The sequence below is a fragment of the Crotalus tigris genome, unplaced genomic scaffold, assembly GCF_016545835.1.
Source record: "Crotalus tigris isolate CLP2741 ecotype Arizona unplaced genomic scaffold, ASM1654583v1 scf7180000017625.6296891, whole genome shotgun sequence".
Classification (NCBI taxonomy): Eukaryota; Metazoa; Chordata; class Lepidosauria; order Squamata; family Viperidae; genus Crotalus; species Crotalus tigris.
Window position 1 is genome coordinate 5,781,610 of NW_024096520.1, and position 18,116 is coordinate 5,799,725.

An 18,116-nucleotide genomic window follows, 5' to 3' on the forward strand; every position below is an offset into this window, starting at 1 on the left:
GTAACAATACTAGGAGTCAGTATTTACAACCTGAATGGGAAGGGCTGTGTGAAGTACTATGGGAAGAACTTGTTCAGACTCATCAGCCTGTCCATCCCTTATCCCCTCCTGTTAGAAAGATGAGAACTACTGTTACTACAAAACAGACCACAACGAAGTTCGGACCCTGCCAAGAGTGCACAGAATGTATTAAAAAGACCAAGCAAGGGAATATAGTTACTAGTACCTTATTATATCACACTCTAAAACCAGAATGTAATGCTACTAAAGTGCAACCTTGTGTATGTAATCAAACTCAATATTTTAGGTGTTATACAGCCCAAGGGATGCAGTGCTATGAACCAAAAGCAGTAGGTCCAATTACTGCTAGCATTTATGTATATGGATATAAAGGGGGAGTTACTGGAACAGAAGGGTTATTTGCTATAGCCCAAACTAAGGGAGGATACGTTGCCCACAATACCACAAGAGGAAATACCAAGCTGTCTGTGTGTTTTGACACTTGTAAAGCTATAAGGATAGGACAAGGACATGATAATAGACAAGGAATGAAGTGTGGTAACTTTGAGTGGGAAAAAGATTATATGAGGGAAGAAAAATATTTATTCCAAGTTGCTATGCCCGCTGCAAGTACAGGCCAGGTGGCTTTTGCCCCAAGTCACACTTATTGGTATACCACTAAGACCCCTTGGGAATGGAGGAAAGGACCCCAGGGGTTCAACTTGTCTATGGCCTCAGTATCAACAGATTGTAAGCCAGAACAGTGTACACGGATTTGCTTACAAATCAAGGCATCTGAAACCCCCTCTACTAATTTTTATTATTTTGGTATTGGTATAAATGGAAGAGGAAAAGATCCATATGGGTATATTATAGTAAAAGTGAGTTCAACAAAGTTAACTTCAGAGCCAGTAAAAGTATATTGGGAATATCAGGAAGAGATTGCAAAATTTAATAGTCTCCCTGTTCCACCAAAGGCTAAAAATATGTTTATCGCTTTAGCCCAAGAAGTTGCTCAGAAGTTAATGCTGAGAAATTGCTTCGTGTGTGGGGGAACCAATATGGGAGATGAATGGCCATGGCATGCTAGAGAAGCTAATTATACTGAAATTGAGAAATGGAAAGGAAATTTCACTTACCAGAACACCTATAATGAAACTTGGAGGATGTCCATTAACCTGGTGGGCAATATATGTTACTCAAGGAGTAACCATAGTGGGAGAACTAAACCTATGGGGTTCATGCGCTGTTTGAATACCTGGGAAAACAATACTTGGATATCACAAACGAATCAAAGTGTCCCTAACAACTCTTTATCTTTAATTCCCGAGCTAGCCTTCCTAAAAGATCCTGAAAACGATACCCTCCTCTGGACCACTCCTGATGGGTTATATTGGATCTGCGGAGCATTTGCATATAATATTCTCCCTGCTGGATGGTTTGGGTCTTGTATTCTGGGTGCTATACAACCCTCTTTCTTCCTCTTGCCATTACAAAGAAGACAATTATTGGGTGTCCCTGCCTATGAACATGTGGGAAATTTGGTAAGGCGATCTGTGGCTAAAGTGAGAGAAGGGTTAAAAATTGGGAATTGGAAAGATGATGAATGGCCACCCGAACGAATAATTGCTTATTATGATCCAGCTACATGGGCCCAAGATGGAAGTTGGGGGTATAGGACCCCAATTTATATGTTAAACAGAATTATCCGATTACAAGCAGTAGTAGAAATTATAACCAATAGAACAGCTGAGGCTTTAACTAAGTTGGCTAAAGAAAGTGTTTTGTCCAGAACATATATTATGCAAAACCGCTTGGCTTTAGATTATTTGTTGGCTAAGGAAGGAGGTGTCTGTGGAAAATTTAATTTAACAAATTGCTGTATACAAATTGACGATTCAGGCATGGTAATTAACCAGATAACGAAAGACATGGTTAGAATTGCACATGTACCTGTACAAACTTGGACAGGGATATTAGATGATGAAGGGTTCTTGGGAGGAATATTCAGAAATTGGAAACAGGCTCTGTTTATGGTATGTATTATATTCATTGGAATAATGATGTTACCTTGTCTGATTCCAGTAATAAAGAACCTAGTAAACAGTTCAGTCCACGGTATATTACAAGCCCAACAAAATGCTAAGTCCATAATGGTATTAAAAGAAATTGAGGACCAAATCCAGTTGTTGGAAAATATGAATACTTCACATCCAATGAAAACTACCAAAGAAGAAACTAGTAGGTTAAATGAAATAAAAGAAAATATTAAACTAGTGACCAAATAAGAAATGGGGGAATTGAATGAGAAGGTTCTAGAAAAGTTTAAAATTTTCTACTCAGCAACAGGCTCACTGAGCATGTGCGGGAAAACCTGAGTACGTGCCTGGAACTAGGTATGGAATGTCTACATGTAGAGAACAAAAGAATGCCCATATATGGTAAGGTAGGAGGTAAGGTAGGATAATTGTGTCGTCTGATAGGTTTGTAACCTGCCACGTCAGGAATAGCTGACGTAGGTATAGGAGGAGATAGGGAGAGGTATAACTGCTGTTACGCTTCTGTAGGAGGTGTGGCTTTTCCCTGCAACTCTTGTGAGTACGGGTTAAGTCCACCACGCTTTGCAAACCGTCTTTTCTGCTAAACTTGATTTTTGATAATAAAAGAAACTTTATTCTGCTACTCCGAACCTCGTCTCTGAATTTCTTTCAAGGAATTCTACAAACAGTATTACAGATATTGTCGCAGGATGGAAGCAGTTCCTAGTAAGGCCGTCTTTTGCAATTGACTAATGGCAAATTTATCAATGCCAATGGTGTTCAAATGATACTCCAGTTGTTTTGGGATTGCACCTAAGGCACCTATTACTATTGGTACTACCCTTGCTTGCCTTTGCCACAGTCATTCTATTTCTATTTGTAGGTCTTTGTATTTTGTTATCTTCTCAGTTCTTTCTCTTCTATTCTGCTGTCTTCAGGCACTGCCATAACCATTATTATTATTATTATTATTATTATTATTATTATTATTATTATTATTATATCATCTATCATCTATCTATATCTATCAAAGTTGTATGCCACCTGATTCCCAATTCTGGGTGGCTCACAACAACCCAAAAGAAGGGAATTATAGTAAAACCAATTAAAAGGAAGAAAGAGAAAAATTGACAAAAACAACAGACTGGATGGAAATGAAGGAAAGGGTCTTACTCTCCTAGACAGCTGACAGCTGATTTGTTTAGGCAGAGGGAGAAAAATATAGCCTTTTTGGTTTAGAGTTAATTGTATTGAAAATAGTGGGACGTAAAGCACCTAAGGAACCATTTAACTTCTAGCAATTCATTTTTAACAGACCTTGACATATATTTTACTATAGATTATTTTTTTCAGTTTTTTTATGAGTGCTCTACTTAATTCAGTAAAGCATTGGACACAAAAGCATTAACTAAATAACTGTATTGTTGTAAGTTTAGGATTACAGTAAATGCCTCTGATCTAGCAACACATCTACTACCAGTACATTGGTAATATTTTATAAATAGAAAGGAAAATAAAGGGAAAAAACATTATCTGTAAAGATCAACCACATTCAGGAAGGATATCAAGTTGTTTCTCCTTATGTCTTCAGTTTTCTGAATAAAGCAACTGGAGCTAAAAGTTTTATCCGTTCCTTATTAAGAAATGACATTCAGCTGAAAGAAAAATCTTTATATGGAATATTGTTTTTCTGTTTTACTTTCAAAGATGACTTCATTTCTCAAGGACTTAAATTTAGAGCAATTCTCAATTTGTGATAACAAGACAATGAGAAAGGTCAATCCTTTTTAAAATGTTAGGGGTTTGGGATACTCAGAATTATTCTCTTACGGCTGCTATGATTCACCTTGCTATTTTGAAATAATCCAGTTTCTTTAAAAGTCCTAAATACTTTTGTATTTCTCATTTTAAAGGGTCAACATGATGAATCATTATCAGAACCTATTATTGCCTAATTTAGTTAATACCTCTGATTTGGGTTTTTGTGTAGGAAGCTGGGGGCTGCACTTCCCCAAAGTTGAGAGAGGACAGAAAAAAATATTTCATTTCATTTGAATTTAAATTAATATGGTACAACTGATATGATTATTGGATACATGAGATTAATGTTCCTTTTCTGCTCCATTACAAAGAATTACAGTTTGATCATAACTTTTAGATCAGCTTGAGGACTTCATCCAAGAATTTTAAAAATTACTCTGAAGTTCTGTATTTTAGTGTCCTTAATGGATGTGTCCCATTTGTATTATCCAGAAGGTACTGTTGAAGAAGTAGAACTATTTGTATAAACCATATAAATCTCACATTATAAGAAGTCTGTATTAAAGTCTTTTTTAAACATTAATGAACAATGCTGGTTATGTCTAGCCTTCTTAACATTCGCAAATGGAAAGCTTTATATTTTCTCCAGGTCTTCTTCCCCAGATGGATATTGATTAAGATTCTGTAAAAGACCTGGTTTGGACAGGTGTCCAGATTTGGCAGTGGTAAGAACTGAAGAAACCATGTTATGCCAGTGTAACCAGGACCCCTTTAATGGGGACTTTTAATCAAGTAGTGGAGAGGAATGTCTTTTATATCTTGTATGCTGTTGTAGCTCTTGATGCTTCAATTGTTAGGTTGGGAAACGTATTGGAGACAATAACATGTAATAAATTAATCCATATCCTTCAACATATTTCCAAAGCTGATTTGTACAGATTACTTATTTATCTCCCAATCTTCTGGACCTTGAGCCAAAATGTTGCACAATTATATAAATATAAAGTAACAATCCCAACTGTTACAATGCTTCCAGTCTTGATTAACATGATAAACTTTCCTTGCCTCATATTATCCCTGAACTCTGAGTCTTGCCTGCCAAAGTTTCTCCTTGCCAAGCTTTTGTTAACCATAGTCTGTTAAATAAATTATAGTGGCTGAATTCACACACTTCACAAAGCTATAAAATCATAGTTTACAAAGCATAATGCTAACTTGAACAGTACAGTAAGCCCAAACCAAATTATGTTATGGTTCGGCACAATACATGAAATCCAATTAGAGTCACAATTGCTTCCCAAACCATTATTTTCCAGATGTCATCTGTATTAGGATGAAAGAACTAGGCTGCAGTCACCTTCTGATAGTTAGATGGGAGCAAAAGGGAACCGTTCTAAGATTATTGCAACACAAATCTGATAGCTCTAGTCTGGATTCCAGGTTTATTTTTTATTTTCTGTCCTCTTCTCTAGGTCAGCCTTTGCTCCCATTGCTTCAGACTGATTATTCTTGGGCTACAGTTCTTATCTGATCTTTAAAGAATATTCTAATCTAGTCTTCAACCTGATGACCAACCAGCATTGTCCATTGGAGCGCAGTTTGGGACAGTGGGAATTATAGAACAAACACTATGATGAATACAAGGTGGGAGATACAGTTTTATCCATTCCTCTATATCTTAATTTAGACAAGACCATGATATAGGCTGGGCTAGTGAAGCATCATGCCAGTCAAGGCAAGCATTAAATAAATCAATAACTCATAGATAAAATTTCTCTTTCTCTCTTTCTCTCAATCTGTCTCTTTGGCAAAAAGAAGCTTATAACTTAGGTTACAGTAGTATCCAGGGGAAGATACCACTTTCACCTAGATCTCAGAAAGAAGCCATAGGCAAAATTCAATCTGTAAGGATTATGTTCCTCCTAGGGCACTCCCCTGTGCTATTTGCAATCTCACCTGGCTCCATAAGATTTTGACTGACTGTGCTACAGCATGGTAGCTTCCAATTGGCAGGCTTCATGTTAAAATAGTATACCAGGGGGTCAAGAGCACTGTTGATACTAGCAAGAGCCATAGCTGCACGCTGGGCTGAGCAAGTGAAGTGCAGCAATCCTGGAGCTGAAAGAACGCCAATACGGCCCAGGGCGTGTAGCACATGGATGATATGAAAAGGGAGGAAACAGAAGGTGAGCAGGCTCGTCACCATCAAGAGGGTTTGAAGGGAATGCCTACGCAATGAAGATGCCTGCATTGTCCCATGGCTTAGATTCATAATTCGGTGGGCAATCACAATAGAACAGATAATGATAGTAAGGAAAGGCAGGAAGAAGCCCAGGGCTGAGGAAGATAGGATTATGGCTGCCAGACGTCCACTCCAGACTTGGGCTGGGAAGTTTTCCATGCAGGCGGTGTTTCCACTGGAGAAGAGATGAGTCACGGTGCTCTTGGAGAAGAAGATCAGCAACCCAATCCCTACCAAAGACCAGATAGTTATGGAGAGCAGCACACGATACAGAGGCCATTTGAGGCGCAGGTAGAGGACAGGATGGAGGACAGCCACATAACGCTCCAGGCAGATGCAGGCCAGGAAAAGGGTGCAGCTGAACATGTTGGCCAGGAAGAGGGCATTGGTGGCCTTGCACAGGCCTTCTCCAAAGGGCCAGTCATTGTGCCTGGCATGATACACTGCCTGTAATGGCAGCGACAGGGCAAAGAGCAGGTCAATGATAATCAGGTTGTAGATGAAGATCATGATGGGTGGAGCCTGAGCTCGGTAGACCCAGGAGCTCCACAAGGCCACACCATTGGAGGCTAGGCTCAGGATGCAAACCAGGCTGTAAATGATGGGTAGCAGTAAGTGCTGGAATGCTGCTTCAGCAACACACTGCAAATGTGCTGAGTTGTTAGGGAAAGAGTTTGGCACTTCCCTCAAAGGGAAGGACTCCCCTGATGCATCTGTGCCATTCCTCCACATCTGCAAAACAAAAATAAGACTTGCAGGTTAGAGTAACCCAGAGTGCAAGAAACACCAATCACAGCAGGCTTAATGTGAAGTGGAAACTCTGAGCATGGAGGGTTTCCATTGCTTTGCTGGATGCATGCAGCTGTAAGGGCAGAAATAGGGGTGGAGAAAGGTTGGACTGTCTACATTTTTGGGGGGCCTATCTGCTTGGCCTGGTGCAAAGATGCCCCCTGACTATTTCTGAAGAACATGAATGCACAGCATCTTTCTCAAACTTGTTTCCTGGCCCGCCACAGAAGCAGCCTTGTTCTGTTTTTCTCTCTTCACTTCAAAAGGGGTGTTTTTCAACTTGCACTAGCACAAGCCATGCCAAGTGGTCAGTCTAAAGCTGATTACTCTGAGAAAAGTGTAGGGTTAGGGTCTGTCCTGGTCCTAATTGCCCAGAGGCTACTGTGGACATGGCACCCTATCTGGCCACTTATTTTCAGCAGCAAGAGAGTCAGGGCTGTCCCATTGGACTAAAAAGCCACCTCACTCACTTCTTTTCCCAGCCTATGGGTAGCACATGAAACAGGGGAAGAAAGAGAAAGAGAGGGGCATTTCTGCCAGCAACAAAAAACCCACTTCCACCCATGGAGTAGCTGAAGGGATGCTACCTGTAATATATTGGCCACAACTATTTTAAATCACTTGCTTAATGTCTGACCTACATTGCTGTATTGTTTAACAGTTGCTGTTACTGAAAGCCAGACTGGCTGTCTCCAAGCTGATAATGAGGTTTGGGGCGGGAAACTGTTACTTTAAACCTATTGGTTGCCACCTAAAGGCTAACTGTATAAATAGCTGTTCAGCAGCCTTTAGGGCTGCTTCTGTTCTGAGTTAATAAACTTGTTTTCTGTTTCAACACTCTGCCTCATTCAATGCCTGAAGAACCGAAGATATAACACTACCCCTGCTTCCACTCCCCCAAAAGTCGATGAAAGGGGCCCTTCAGTCCACAATCCTTCCATAATGCCATGGCAACTTTCCCACCGAGGTGCCTGCAAAAAAGCTGCAGCTGGAAGCCTCTCACTGGAGCTTTGGGTGACTCTACTATGAGGTTGCAGATGCAGGGTCACTTCAGACCCACTGAGAAAGCAGCTCTTTAGCTGCCAGTCCACGGAGAGGTGAGGGTCTGCATAGTGCAAGAGGCAGCAAAAGGGGAAAAAAATCTCCTTCCCTCCCTTTTCTTTACCTGCCCCCTGACCGGCAGGAGAAGTAGATAAGGGACTCTCTCACTGCCAGTTCCCCAATCCTAGACTAATTGCCCTATGGCAAAGTTTCTCAATCTCAGCAATTTTAAGCATGCTGGCTGTGAATTCTTAAGGCTGAGAAACACTGCCCTATGAGATTGGAGACCATGCAGCAGAATTCCCGTAGTAGATCTTCTGCTGCCAGAAATCGGCATCAAAGAAGGCATATCCCACCCACTTCTCTTCTCCTTCTCCCACTTGTGCTGCAGACAGTCCCTCTCCTCTGCTACCTTGCTAGGGCAAAATAGGCATTTGTAATGCAATCAGCCCTTCTTCAAACCAGTATGGTTTTCTGCTGTCTCTCGCCTTGAATAATAATAACGCTTTGGTGTGGTGGAACATTTAATGTTTTCTTTTCATCATCAACCGAAGGAAGAAATTCATATCAACTATTCAGCTATTCATCCCTTCTGTCACAAGGCATGGGCCAATAAACGGTTTCAGTTCTGGCACAGAATTTACTAACCTTGGCAACATCCAAAGTGGGTGTCAAATCTAGAATTCTGAGGAAGAGCGATTCTTGATGGCGGGATTCTGGGAATTGAACTTTTCCTGATCTTGAAGATGCTCAGGTTGCTGTGGGAAAAATCCTCATGCTTTCCAGTCCATCTCCCTCCCTTTACAATCTCCTTCAATAGGCACAAAATTGCACTTTATGTCCAGGAGGACAGGATATTGCAAACTACTAGAAAAGGGCATATTTTCCCCTCCTACGTGATGTATATTCTCCTTGATTGACATGATTCTAAGAAAACTGCATATCTCAAGGACTCATAACACATGAGAGAGAAATATTTTATTTAGCTGGTTGTGTTATAAAGCAAGCTTCAGAACTGGGTGCTGGGGGAAGCATCTGTTTCATTTAGTCCTGCTGCCAGCTTCCCTCCCCCCAAGTACTTTTGACAGCTCATTTCCTCTCTGTTTTCCACACTTCCCGCTGAAGTTTCCCATGCCCCTAACTTCTGTCATAAAAGGAAGCGCTCACCATACCCCAGAGAAATTAGCTGGCTGAGAGAGATTGCAACATTTCTTACTCAAAGATGAGTATCAGTCTAGCATCTTTTAATTTTTTTTTCTTGCATATGCTGTATTATTTATTAAGCTAAACCACACTAAAATGCCATTTGCAAATTAAAGGCAGAGCATTCTGTAACTAATATAGGAATGCCTCAGAAAGCGGGAGCAAGTTGCCATATTGGTAAGGCCACACTTGGAATACTGCATGCAGTTTTGGTCACCACGATGTAAAAAAGATTGAGACTCTAGAAAGAGTACAGAGAAGAGCAACAAAGATGATTAGGGGACTGGAGGCTAAAACATATAAGGAACGGTTGCTGGAATTGGGTATGTCTAGTTTAATGAAGAGAAGGACGAAGGGGACATGATAGCAGGGTTCCAATATCTCAGGGGCTGCCACAAAGAAGAGGGAGTGAAGCTGTTATGTCCTGGGCCGGCAGGCACAGGCTGCAGCGATTGGCCCAGGCAGACCATGTGGATGCCTGGGACAAGAAAGGCTGCTCCCAGCCTTGCATGCACACGCACGGCGGGAAAAGATCCTTTGCAATGATTGGCCAGCAAGGGATTGTGCAGGGGGGCTATAAAATGGTGCGGACCCCTTTTATAGCCCCCCTGCACAATACCTTGCTGGCCAATCATTGCAAAGGATCTTTTCCTGCTGTGCGTGTGCACGCAAGGCTGGGAGCAGCCTTTCTTGTCCCGGGCATCTACATGGTCTGCCTGGGCCAATCACTGCAGCCTGTGCCTGCCAGCCCAGGACATAACAGAAGCTATTCTCCAAAGCACCTGAAGGCAGAACAAGAAGCAACGGATGGAAACTAATCAAGGAGAGAAGGAACTTAGAACTAAGGAGAAACTTCCTGACAGTTAAAACAATTAACCAGTGGAACAACCTGCCTCCAGAAATGGTGAATGCTCCAACACTGGAAGTTTTTAAGAAGAGACTGGACAGCCATTTGTCTGAAATGGTATAGGGTTTCCAGCCTGAGCAGGGGGTTGGACTAGATGACCTCCAAGGTCCCTTCCAACTTTATTATTATTATTATTATTATTATTATTATTATTATTATTATTATTATCATCATCATCATCATCATTATGGATTATCGCACAGTCAGCCAGATGTTCAGACTGGATTTCGCATTTTGTCTACCTATTGAGTCCTTACCCAGGACCTGGAATAGGCAGATGTGGATGTTTGATGGTATTACAGATATCGTCGAAGGATGGAAGCAGTTCCTAGTAAGGCCGCCTTTTGCAATTGACTAATAGAGAATTTGTCAATGCCAATGATGTTCAAGTGGTGCTCCAGTTGTTTTGGGATTGCACCCAAGGAGCCTATTACTATTGGTACTACCCTTGCTTGCTTTTGCCACAGTCTTTCTATTTCTATTTGTAGGTCTTCGTATTTTGTTATCTTCTCCAGTTCTTTCTTGTCTATTCTGCTGTCTCCGGGCATTGCCACGTCCACTATCCAGACTTTTTTGTCTTTCTTGTTGACAATTGTTAAGTCTGGGGTGTTATGTTGCAGGTTATTATTATTATTATTATTATTCCTTCCCACATTAATAAGCATATAATTTTCTTTGTATCTTTCTTTCCAATATCTCTAAGGATTTGTTTAAGAAGGTATACAGTTGTATTAAGAATGGTATCAATTTTAGACATTGCTTTTTTTGGATTATCTAATATATGTATAGATTAAATTTTCTGATGCCTATTTTACTTAGCGAGTCAATTACAAATTGCATTCTACAGAGTAAAAAGAACACAAAGATTGAGAACCCTGCATTTTTCCTATTATTTTTTTCCAATTAATGGTTTACTTCCAATGTAGGACCCTTTGAAATTAGTATAAATTTCTACCTTGCAATTTTTTTTTTTTAACTATTCCCGTAAGAAATGTATCTAGCAGATTGGGAGAACTTGAAGATGGAATTAACAGAAATGCCATCATCATTAAAATTTTATTCTCCCAGTTCCAGACCAAGAGCAATTCAGAAACACATTATCAGTTGTAAATGTGTTCCATCTTTTAGGAAAACAAAAACAGATTTTATCCAAATTTATCTTAGGAAGTAAGCTATGTTCACATTTCACCCACAAGGCAGAGTAGTCAGAGGCTGTTAAAATGCATTAAATTGAAATAATTTGAAAGGCAGATAAAAAGAAAAATTATATTGCCACCTGTTATGTCCTGAGCCTTGCAAGCGGGCTCGGGGCGTTGCAGGCGGTCCCGGGCAGGTGCAAGCTGCCCGGGACCAGACAGGCTGTCACCAGTGCTTGTGCTCATGTGCAAGTGCTGGCGCGCGAAAAGTAACACATTGACCCGGGAAAGTCCTATAAAAGGAGGCTGCGAGGTGTGGGCTTTTGCCGCCATATTCCAATATAAGCTGAACTGAAGAATAAAGGTTTCCTGAGAACTACAACTGCTTCTCGTGTCTTACCATTTCGCGACGGACTCAACACTGGCGACGAAGGTGGGATTGCCTTACATCGGAAAAGAGAAGGTGTAAGCTTACCTGAGTGAGTCCGGAGCGGCAGGAACGGCATTGACTCGGCAGCTACCCGCCAATCCAGCGTGCATTCGGGGGTAGGCTGGCTGATAGACCCTTCCTGATACGAAATGGCGAAGATTGGAAGGCTTTCGGAATTCGACGTCTCACACCCAGAGAGGTGGGAGTCCTACGCAGCCAGGGTGGAAAACTATCTCAAAGTGAACCAGGTGAGGGAAGAGAGCTTGAAGGCTGCCACCCTGCTGTGCATTTGCGGTCAAGACGCATTCGAAATCGCTGAGAACCTCGCAGCACCTGTTCCTTTAGAGTCTGTCAGCTACGCAGATCTAAAAAAGTTACTGAAGGAGCACTTCCAACCTACGATGTCCGTCATCGCGTGGCGCCATACCTTCGAGCAGAGGGATCAATGACCCGGAGAATCGGCCAAGGAGTACATTGCCGCACTGAGGAAAGCCGCCAAACATTGCGAGTTCAAGGACCTCGAAGAACGACTGAGGGACCGATTTGTGTGCGGGCTAAGGCATCGAGAGTTGCAACAGAGACTTTTCACCAAGGAGGACTTGTCTTTCCAAGATGCCTTGAGAGAGCTCACCGCAGAAGAAGCAGCGGGCGGCGCCATCAAGAACATGCGGCCGATCAGAAACAGTCCAGATGCTGCATCCGTGCACCAGGAAGAAGTCCAAAGAAACTCCGAGGAGGATCCGGACGAGGAAGTGGACCGTCTCCACCCCACAAAGGAAGGAAAACCAAGAGGAAGCTCTTCAGCTCTCCCCAAGTGCATCAGTTGTGGAGGTCGCCACAAGAGAGCCGACTGCAAGTTCCGCTCTGCTATCTGCCGGGCGTGCGGAAAACAAGGACACATTGCAGCTGTGTGCCTGGGCTGTCAGAAGATACAACCTCAGGAAGAATTGAGCCTGAAAGGTACCAGGGTCCCCAGCCAGAATAGGGTGGGGTTTTGTGCTTCGCGAAGAAGCATCTACAGGACAGGCACACACAAGCCCATTAAGAAAAAGCTGTCACTTAAGGTGAAGCTACAAGGGGTTCCATTAACTATGGAACTGGACACGGGGTCTGCACTTTCGATCATTTCTATGCACACATTTAGGAAGATTTGTTCCGGCAGCGGAACCCAGGCCAAGTTGAGGCCTTCTGACATTGTGCTAACGGATTTTCAAAACTCCAGAGTGTGTGTTAAGGGGGAGGCCACCCTTAACGTACAGTATAAGGATTTTGAGGGTCCACTAGACCTACTAGTAGTAGAGGGTGAACGAACGAGTCTCATAGGACTCGAGTGGTTTGAGGCCTTGGGGATACACGTCACAGGGCTCAACAGCCTACAAACACTCGACCTACAGGAAGTCTGCAAAGAATTTGCAGACGTTTTCAGCCCCCAGCTGGGCACATACAAAGGACCCCCTGTGTCATTAAAGTTAGACCCCACGGTCACTCCCATTAGAATTAAAGCAAGAAGGGTCCCTTTTGCTTTAAAGAGTAAAATTGACACTGAGTTGGACAAACTGATCCAACAAGGAATTCTAGAACCTGTTGACTCCAGTCCTGGGAGACCCCCATTGTCACGCCTCTTAAGGCAAATGGGGACATTCGCATCTGTGCTGATTACAAATGCACTCTAAATAAGGCATTGCAGCAACATGCCTATCCTGTTCCTGTGGTCAGTCATATCCTAGCCTCCCTCAAGGGGGGGCACGTTTTTGCAAAGCTTGACCTAGCTCAAGCATATCAACAGCTGCCTGTTGATGATGATGTTGCTATAGCTCAGACTATTGTGACCCACAGAGGGGCTTTCAAGGTAAAGAGACTTCAATTTGGAGTAAATGTCGCTCCTGGGATTTTCCAAAGCGTAATGGAAAACACACTACGGGGTATACCAGGGGTTTGCCCCTATTTTGATGATGTCTTAATTGCAGGAGACTCCACACACATTCTAGCTGAAAGGCTAAGGGCTGTCCTGTTAAGGTTCAGGGAAATGGGACTCAAACTCAAGAAGGACAAATGTAAAATTGGGGTATCTTCTACTGAGTTTCTGGGGTTCAAAATTGATGCTGCTGGGATTCATCCTGCTGAATCCAAACTAAAAGCCATTATGCAAGCCCCTAGGCCAAAGTCTAAGGCCGAACTGCAGGCTTTTCTGGGCCTTCTGAATTTCTACAATTCCTTTCTTCCACATAAGGCTAGTGTAGCTGAGCCTCTTCACAGGCTATTAGATAAACAGGCAGTGTGGCAGTGGTCACAAACACATGAGGCTAGTTTCAATGAGGTCAAGGCCTTACTCACTTCTAACAGTGTACTTGCACACTTCAATGAGTCCCTTCCTGTGTGCATCGCTTGTGATGCTTCCCCTTATGGGGTGGGTGCTGTACTGAGCCACCTCAGGGCTGATGGAACTCAGGTTCCTGTTGCATATTACTCCAGGACATTGTCTGCAGCTGAGCGCAACTATGCTCAAATAGACAGGGAGGCCTTAGCTGTTGTTGCTGGAATTAAAAAATTCCATGATTTTTTATATGGTAGGCAATTCACGGTCTTCACTGACCATAAGCCTTTGCTGGGACTGTTTACCACACGTAAACAAACTCCCCAAATCATCTCTCCCAGGATGCTCAGGTGGTCTATCTTTTTGTCTGCATATGATTTTTCCCTACTTCACAAGCCTGGGAAGGAAATGGGCCATGCTGATGGCCTCAGTAGATTACCCCTGCCGATAATAGAGGCTGACCCCGCGCCAGCCATCAATATTCTCTCCATTCAAGCTTTGCCCGAGTCCCCCCTGAATGCCAGGGATGTAGCCGCTGAATCAGGCACAGATCACACACTTTCACGTGTCTTTTCTTGGGTTTTGTCTGGATGGCCTGAGCACTGTCCTAGTCCTGAGTTTCAGAGTTTCTGGTCTAAAAGGAACGAGTTGTCCACCTCTCAGGGTTGTCTGCTTTGGGGAAGCAGGGTTGTCATTCCCACCTCAATGAGGACTAGGGTCTTAGATTCCCTCCATGAGGGTCATCCTGGCATTGTTCGTATGAAGGCTCTTGCACGCAGCCACTTGTGGTGGCCAGGGGTAGACAAAGACATAGAAGATAAGGTGCATGCTTGCCACCTTTGTCAACGTTCACGCCCTGAAATGCCCCAAGCTCCTGTGCATAGATGGGAGGAAACACAGTCTCCATGGTCTAGGGTGCACATTGACTACGCTGGGCCCTTTCAGGGTCAATTCTTCTTGGTCCTCGTTGACAGCCATTCAAAATGGCTTGAGGTTGTACCTGTCTCTTCCACCACCACTGCAAAGACTATTCAGGTACTGAGGGGGATTTTTGCTGCACACGGGCTCCCAGATGTCATTGTGTCTGACAACGGCCTTCAATTCACTTCCTCCGAATTCCAAGCTTTCTTGCAGGCTAACATGATTCGTCATGCCACTTCTGCACCTTTCCACCTGTCCACCAACGGTATGGCTGAATGCATGGTTCGCATCACCAAGGACACCTTGAAGAGGCTCACCTACGGGGACTGGCATCACAGGTTGGCTGACTTCCTCCTTTCTTATCGCACCACACCGTCCACTTCTACAGGGAGAAGCCCAGCTGAACTTCGTTGGGGGCGCAAACTGACTACCAAGCTTGACCGGTTGCATCCGGACAGACTGCCTCCTTCTGTCTCACACCCCAGGGCACCTAGGCAACTACTTGTGGATGCCCCGGTTTGGACTCGTAATTACGGGCCTGGTCATACATGGGTCCCCGCATCTATATCCAGGGTCACAGGTCCTCTATCCTACGAGGTATCCCTGGACAACGGTCGTGTCCTGCGTCGGCACATTGACCAACTTCGCCCTAGACGGGACCTTCCCGCTGAGACTCCTGGGTCTTTTCCAGGGGGGGAGGGGGAGCCCTTTGGGCAAAGGGAGGGGCATGGAATGCTGCCCTGTACCAATGAGGGAGCCACAAATGGCCCATCCCAAAATTCCGCAATTGCTCCCAACAGGAAGTCATGGAGCCCAACTAGAACTCAGGCATCAATGCCTACTCCAGCCAGGGAGTCACCCCGGGGGCATGATCACTTTTCACCTGCATCATTCAGTACTCCAGTCAGAGAGAATACCCGGGAGCATCCCAACAATCCATTCCCTGCAAGAGAGCTGGCACACACTCCTCCTAGTTGGCCTGACTTCAACCCTGTCCCTAGAAGGGGGCAAACACACAGGGAGGTGGTCGAGGAACCAAATCCCGACTACAACACCTCTGACTACACTCAGGGGACAACTGAGTTTTGGGACAGTACTGAAACCCACACAAGCCCGGATACAGAATGGGATTCAGGGGATAGACAGCATCCTGACAGGTCTTGGACGGACCTAGGAGGTTCTACAGAAACGCCCAACAGTGACAGTCACTTAGAAGGGCCAGAGAGCCTACAGCTAGGCGGGACAATCAGGTCATACACTGGAAGAAGCCCTGGCCTGACGAGCCCGGTGGGCAAGCAAGCAGGCCAGGCATTGGAGCACAGTCCTTGGGAATCACCAAGGCATAATGGAGGGAACAGGCACACGTCACCCCTCAGTCAGGGAGTACCTAGCAAGCACCCAGAGCTTAGGAGGTCACAGAGAGCAAGGAAATCTCCTAAGTACTTAGAGGATTACATAACACTATTGGCTAAACAGAGCCAGTAGAAGGGTAGAAACACTGAGGCAATGAAAATGGGGGAACTCCGAACATGGAGGGGAGCAGAGCATTGTACTAAGAGTGGGTTGTGTATTATTTGGCATTGGTCGTAGTTTTAGCCCGGGGGAAAGGGGTGTTATGTCCTGAGCCTTGCAAGCGGGCTCGGGGCGTTGCAGGCGGTCCCGGGCAGGTGCAAGCTGCCCGGGACCAGACAGGCTGTCACCAGTGCTTCTGCGCATGCGCAAGTGCTGGCGCGCGAAAAGTAACACATTGACCCGGGAAAGTCCTATAAAAGGAGGCTGCGAGGTATGGGCTTTTGCCGCCATATTCCAATGTAAGCTGAACTGAAGAATAAAGGTTTCCTGAGAACTACAACTGCTTCTCGTGTCTTACCATTTCGCGACGGACTCAACACCACCATTACTCTGGCATTCTTGCTGCTATCTGCAATATCCATACCTTTGGTGTTTCAGTGATCTAGAAGATGTCTGCTCCTTTGCTGTCTCAAGGAACTTGGACAAGATGAAAATGGGTGGGAATTATTCTGAAACAACATTATAGGCACCTTATCACTCTGTCCTGGTTTCCTGTTTCAAGGCTAGGCTGGCATAGTTTTTTAAGAACATTTGTGGTATTTACCATTGCTGAGATCAGGGCTTTTTTTGTCATAGAACGCCCAGAACGGAGTTCCGGCACCTTTTTTTTGGGATGAAACCTTGTAGGGTAGGCAAGGCGGGTTATATGACATGTGTGAGTTCCGGCACCTTTTTTTTTTTTTTTTTTTTTTTACAAAAAAAGCACTGGCTGAGACCATAGGGTTACAAGATTCATTATAGGCAGTGGAAATAAAAGATATCCCGACTTCCAATTTCTGTGCCTATAAAACCGAGATTTCTTCAAGCATATTATATCTGCTCTTGGGAAAGCTGCAACATAATAGAAATTTGTTTCTTGATTTCTTGATTTATATTTTCTGACCAATTGCATCAGAATTGCATCCTGATTTTCCTTGACGATCCCAAAGGACATAGATTATATTCTCCCTCCTCATTTTTCTCACAACAACCCCATGAGGTAAGTTGGGCTGAGTGAAAATGACTAGCCAAGCACCTAGTGCATTGCTGGGACTGAGAAAGTAGAGCTCTTTCATTGTTGCACCACACATTTCCCTTCTTGTTTTATGCTTGAAGTTGTGGTTAAGCTCATGAAACATTTCATATTCCTTGTTTCTTGTTCTTTCAGCAGAAAATCTTTAGAAAAAACTCACTGCTGCTATTCTGAGGTCTTATAGTCTGCAAAAAACCCAAACCCTGGGCTAAATATGGCTCAATGGCTGCAGGTTGCCTTCCCTGATTCCAAGAATTCCTTCTCAATCCAGGCTAGAGCATTCTCAAGAGACCGCTCTCCAGCATCTGCCAAGAGACCTCCAGCCCACCCATTATTAACAAGTAAGAAGAGAATAAGGAGAATTCTTTTCAAGAATCCAAGGCTTTTTGTACACAGTATTAGTAATTTGCACACACTGTGAATGAAGGGCTAAGTCTGAGATATAGCAATAACAATAGCACTTATAGACTTATATACTGCTTCATAGTGCTTTACAGCGCTCTCTAAGTGTCAGCATATTGCCCCCAACAATCTGGGTCCTCATTTTACCGACCTCAGAAGGATGGAAGGCTGAGTTAACCTTGAGTCAGTCAGGATTGAACTCCTGGGGTAAGCACTGAGCTTGCAGTACGGCATTCTAACCACTGCTCCACCACACCATATGATGGCACCTTTTCCATGGCCCTCTAGGAAGGAGAATTAAACTCAGGATATTTGGTTCACATTTTACCTCTCTTACTCTTAGTCAT

At 43.8% G+C, this 18,116-nt stretch overlaps 1 protein-coding gene across 3 annotated transcripts; it reads right to left on the reverse strand.

Moving 5' to 3' along the window:
* Positions 1 to 3,471: 3,471 nt before the first annotated feature.
* LOC120304036 (platelet-activating factor receptor-like) lies at positions 3,472 to 17,010 on the reverse strand. Of its 3 annotated transcripts, none has more exons than XM_039334130.1 (2): positions 16,720 to 17,010; positions 3,472 to 6,774 (listed from the first exon to the last, which is right to left on the reverse strand). In XM_039334130.1, the coding sequence occupies exon 2, from the start codon at positions 6,772 to 6,774 to the stop codon at positions 5,698 to 5,700; it is 1,077 nt and encodes a 358-aa protein (XP_039190064.1). In that variant the 5' UTR covers positions 16,720 to 17,010; the 3' UTR covers positions 3,472 to 5,697. The 3 variants fall into 3 exon arrangements, with proteins under 3 accessions (XP_039190064.1, XP_039190062.1, XP_039190063.1); XM_039334128.1 differs by having other exon boundaries at positions 16,654 to 17,010; XM_039334129.1 differs by lacking the exon at positions 16,720 to 17,010 and adding an exon at positions 8,521 to 9,218.
* Positions 17,011 to 18,116: the final 1,106 nt, after the last annotated feature.